The sequence below is a fragment of the Dipteris shenzhenensis genome, chromosome 31 (genome assembly GCF_047967505.1).
Source record: "Dipteris shenzhenensis isolate YYH24624 ecotype China chromosome 31, Dip_SZ_1.0, whole genome shotgun sequence".
Classification (NCBI taxonomy): Eukaryota; Viridiplantae; Streptophyta; class Polypodiopsida; order Gleicheniales; family Dipteridaceae; genus Dipteris; species Dipteris shenzhenensis.
In genome coordinates, this window is record NC_141626.1 from 23,824,484 (window position 1) to 23,829,652 (window position 5,169).

Consider the following 5,169-nt stretch of genomic DNA (forward strand, 5'->3'; position numbering starts at 1 on the left):
TTTGACGACGACTCCTTTAGTTGGCACTCCACCATTTAGAATCTCTTCTCTACAAACCCAAACTTACATTCCTAGCTAAAGCCTTTAACACCGCCTATCTTTGTACCTATGATCGACTTCATGTGTGCACCAACTCGATGTTGTGGAACTGGACATTCCTAGCTAAAGCCTTTAACACCAACTATCTTTGTACCTATGATCAACTTCACGGGTGCACCAACTCAATATTCTGGGCAACTGGCCACCCCTTTGTACACACTGTCTGATAGAAATGTGACTGCCACTGTGGCAGCCCACGTAACTAACAGCTGTTGTATCCTGTGTTTGCACTTGCTTCCTGTCATGATGTTGCTGTTGGTCCTGGTTTGACAGCCTCCACTCCCCTTTAACCTCAAGCTGTCAATTGAAGAAGAGTTGGAATTTCTTATTGATTATCCCCTCACTTTACCAGAAAACCCAAAGATGTTCTTACTGTACTCTAAATCATCGGTGACTTCTCAAAGAGCATCCGATTACTTCTCTATTTCAAATGCCAAGAGCAGAAAGAGTGGATGTAATACCAAAACTGCCCTTTCTGGAAACTTGTGCAGTCAAGATCTGTCAAACTTCCATGTCAGCAACATGAGCTTTTCCCACGACACAACTGGATGGTTGCTTTGACCTGTCACTGCCCAACTTTGCAGAATTTGCACATGATAAGAGAGTTAACTTGTGGACTAAAGCTAGCTTGCGTATTTTAGTCTCTACATAAAACTCCATAAAATGTCAAGGCGAGACACAATTTGAAGTAACCCATAGAATTGAGTGATTACTCCAATCATTATTCCTAATTATACCAGGCCTTGACAAAACAGTTGCACCTTATGACTCCTGGAAGAGCACGTTTCCACACTACTTTAAGAAAGATGGGAAAAAAAACAAATCTCAGCTTGACGAAAAATAAAAGCCACCATCTATAGTGGAGAAAGACTGTACGCATCATATACATACCTTCAGAAGAATAGAATATATCCAATCTTACATATTAAATTTTTTCATAAAACAAGCATAAGAATTAAGGAGAGACATCTCAACAATCATCCCTGAAGTGCACCATGGCAGCAGCATGTGCACCACAAGATAGGTAAACACTGAAAAAAGAGAGCAGAAGGCCACAAACATACTGCACATGATGTCAGCAAAATACTCTTAAACTGATTCACAAAGTGATACCAATAGACCATGTACTGACCAATAGATGAATATTTCAACACGATTGTTTGTTGAACAATTGCTTGTTATCCTCATGAGGAGGATATCAAGCAGTCACAAAGCCTTGAACACTCCATGAAACAGTTCGAAGAAGAAATTGCATTGCCCTTACATCCAGAAATTTTGCAACATTGTCTTACAAGAAACTCGATCAGAAAACAATGATCACCCAAACCCTAAGAAATTCCCTTTTCATGGTAGATCCCAAAAAAAGGTACATCAGCCATGATCCATCAGTAAATTCCCTTTTCATGGTAGATCCCAAAAAAAAGTACATCAGCCATGATCCATCACCCTTCTGTCTGCTCCCTTAACCGCCGTATCGTACTTCGAACCGTGACTGCACTAGCAGTGCTGCACATGCAGGGGGAGACTTTCATGTTAGCAGTTGCAAGGGATCAGGCAATCCCTATGCATATATCTCTCTTTCCTTGATTTATCTTGATCCCCCTTTGATATATATATACATCCAAGTGGGGTACCCGTGCCAATAGAACTTTCGTTGTGTCATACATATTTAATATATATATTAAGTTTTTCATGAAACAAAACCAGATACATAATTTCCTTGTATCAGACTCAACAAACTTTCCTTCCATCAGACACAATATATCTAAACCAGTATCATAAAACCAAACCAAATGCACCCTTAAAGGTGAACAAATTTGCATACTTCAGGGTGTATGCACCACCAGCCTTTATTTTATTGCAATCTTTGCAAGACCAAATCCCCACAGCTTTCCTCTTCACTGCATACTGCACATCGAAAGAACAAAGCTAATCAAAACGTAGTCCACATACTCTTCATTCAAGCAATAATTACTTCTGACGACTATACAATCTCATGTTCATCTAAATGCTGACAATCTAGCTGATAGGGGAACGGTTAAGATACAAACAATTTGTCACAATATCAAACAAGCTGCAACATGGAGCAAAACTTCACATGGTGTAATTTCCATGTTTGCTCACTGAGAACATGCCTAGACTCATCCTCCATTTCAAAGACAAAGACTCATGACAAAGACTCACAAGATTGAAAACCATAAACTCCATCACACATTGCAGACATCCCCACCAACGTCATTAGTGCCCATAGTGGGTGTGGACCATAGTATAAACATATGCTCTCACATACATATCCACATACCCACACATACTTGAGCATCGTTTATACAAAGATCTTCGTATTAGGCTTCTGTAAGGCTCCGGAGGCTAATCAAAAATTATATTCATCCGGGCCACAACTACTCTAAAGACTATACAAGTTCATTTGAGTCTCTTCAAGCAAAAATGCACATCAGAAAGCCGAAAGGAAACCATTGATTGAAACGGGATGACTACAGATTGCACAACCTATTCGTCACCATAGAATTCTGCCTGCCTAGAGCGCTGGAAAAAAGAAAACGTATCTCCACAGCCTGTAAGATCCCAGGAAAGAGATTGTGTCCTCGAAGCTGGAAGAGCATGGGCAAGAAGACCTAGCTTGTAAAGTCGAAAGGCCCTCACCTTCCCACAAAACTCGCAGAAATACTTGGCGTGTTGGCTAACCTCCATCTTCTTGATTTGTTTTCTCAAGCTGGCACCATACCGGGTACCTGACACACAAGCCGCACTCTGTCAACGCAAATTGACTCACTCTAGCGAAGCAAAGGGACTCGGAAGAGGAGGAAACGTACCATACTTTCCGACAATCCCGGCCTTCTTCGTTCGCTTGGTCTGTTAACAATGAGCAAGTGAGAGAAACAGAAAGAGAGCAAGACACCAAAAATGTATGGTTGAATGAAAGGTTTTGTTTGGACTGAGAAGAAGATATAAAGAGGAGCAAAGGAGAAATCAGAAAACTCACCATTTTTCACGAGGCCGAGGAGCAGCTGCGAAGGATTCACAACCGTGCAACCACGTCTCCTTCTCTGTGCACAAAAGAGAAAGCTCTAGGGTTTGCCCAAGGGCATTTGACCCACCCTTCACCTAACCGTCGTTAACCAATTTCACCATATAACTTCAGCTATGAAGTCGCCATGCATGCATTCACATTCGGCTCACCCCATCCAGAATCCACCGTGTGTCGTGGCTCACACCACCCCGCGTTCATCCGCTACTTTATGCCTCCACCCTGTGATTTTAGTGTAGCGGTTGGAGGAGATGGAATGGGCCAATCATGCAGCAGTTGGAGGAGTTGGCCATGGAGTCGGCAGCCTTCATCGGCACGGCCGAACACAAACCCTTTGCGTCAATGTCCGGGCCCACATATCATATCATCTGACCATAGTTCACTAATGTCACAACACTAGAGTGCACAAGTGCACAGTGGGCACTACCTGCTAGTGTAGTGGGGTAAAGTAAAGGCTTCTGGATGCAAAATATGATAAAAGGGTGTTGCATTATTACTTGGCTATTAAAAAGCAAGTTTTGTAGAATGATCTCCATAAAGGCAGTATGAAACACACAACTTAATTTAATGTTTTTAAAAATAACACGTGGAAATTCACAAAGGAGTTTCAATCCTTCATTATAGCACTCCCTCTAAGGAGGCAGTGCTAACAAACCCACATTTGTACGTTTTGCCATACTACTAGACCATGATAATGAGCTTCAACAAGGAATTATGGGGAACTATGCTAGCGCCCATCCTCTTAGTAGCCTCTCTACCCTATATATGTGAGTCTAAACACAACAATGTGCAAGGCACCACATTTGCACATTCTATCATACTGTAGTGAATGGGCCACATTTTCATATGGTGAAGGGGTCACATTTGCACATTCTATCATACTACTAGACCATGAGAGTGAGATTACTTTAACACAACATCAGGGAATACTATGCTAGTGCCCATCCTCTTACTAGCCTCTCTACTCGATAATGTGGGTCTAAACACAACACCATGCAAGAGGCCACATTTGCACATTCTATCATACTAGACCATATGGTGAAGGGGCCATATTTGCACATTCTGTCGTACTACTATGACAGTGACATTACTGATTGAGCTTCAACACGCATCAAGAGAACTATGCTAGCACCCATCCTCTTACTAGCCTTTCTACCCTATAATGTGGATTTATACACAACAATGGCTCTGCCAGACATCAGAGGCCATAGCTAAAAATCAATAGAAATAGGTCCCCACAATTAAAAAGAATTCAAAATTATATTAATTAGTGGAAAAGGGAGGAGGAAAGGCATGGAAAGGAAAGGGGAGGAGGAAAGGCATGGAACGGAAAGGGGAGGCATAAAGAGGGGAGTGATTTATGGACACCCGGTAAAATTTCAAGACATGTGAATGAAACCCTAAATTAGGGCCCCAATCTACCAAACCTATGAAAAAGAACATCCCTCTAGATTCCAGAGTAAAAAAGTGTAATGAATCCACAATTATTTTATTTTTTTGGGTAGAAAAATAGAGTGTCTTTATTACTTTATAACATATTGTACATCAAAAGGTTTTACTTGGACTATCAATTCTGATTATAGCAGCACTTACATCATGGAATAACAAAAAGCTAACATCCTAAAAAACAACTAAGTGGGGCTTCTCAAAGGTGGAAGGAGAAGCTAGAGGTTTCCTCTTTGAAGTCTAAAATAGTAAAAACAATAGTATCAGTAGAATAACACAGCAGAAGCAGCAGCAAGGCTCTGAGAAGGGTCATAGACTCCAAGGATCATGCCAAAGATGCATGGGATGAGTTGAACGCAATCTTTGGTGCAAAATGTGTAACACATCCCAATTGTTGAGAAGTTCACTGTGAAAGGATTTCATACCTGGTCTACACAAATGAGGTATATCCTAATGCATCAAAAGCTTTGGAAGACTGTAAAAGAAGACATACCCATTGCACAAAATGATACTAGAAGGAAAAAGACAAAGCAGCACTATCACTCATTGATTTGCACTTGGGTCCAAACACAATTCAT

The 5,169-nt window shown here is 41.1% G+C and overlaps 1 protein-coding gene across 1 annotated transcript; it reads right to left on the minus strand.

Moving 5' to 3' along the window:
* Positions 1-1,172: 1,172 nt before the first annotated feature.
* Positions 1,173-3,236, minus strand: LOC147881225 (large ribosomal subunit protein eL43z). The gene is made up of 5 exons (XM_087369743.1): positions 3,101-3,236; positions 2,931-2,970; positions 2,761-2,849; positions 1,925-2,007; positions 1,173-1,605 (listed from the first exon to the last, which is right to left on the minus strand). Exons 1-5 carry the CDS (start codon positions 3,101-3,103, stop codon positions 1,542-1,544), a joined length of 279 nt encoding a protein of 92 aa, XP_087225869.1. The 5' UTR covers positions 3,104-3,236; the 3' UTR covers positions 1,173-1,541.
* Between the last annotated feature and the right edge of the window lie 1,933 nt (positions 3,237-5,169).

Excerpts from the sequence above, each read along its gene's own strand:
- LOC147881225 (XM_087369743.1), bottom strand. Across the intron at positions 2,850-2,930 it reads CGGGATTGTCGGAAAGTATG|GTACCCGGTATGGTGCCAGC; the intron begins GTACGTTTCCTC and ends CTTGTGTGTCAG. Across the intron at positions 2,008-2,760 it reads TCTGCGAGTTTTGTGGGAAG|TATGCAGTGAAGAGGAAAGC; the intron begins GTGAGGGCCTTT and ends TTCGATGTGCAG.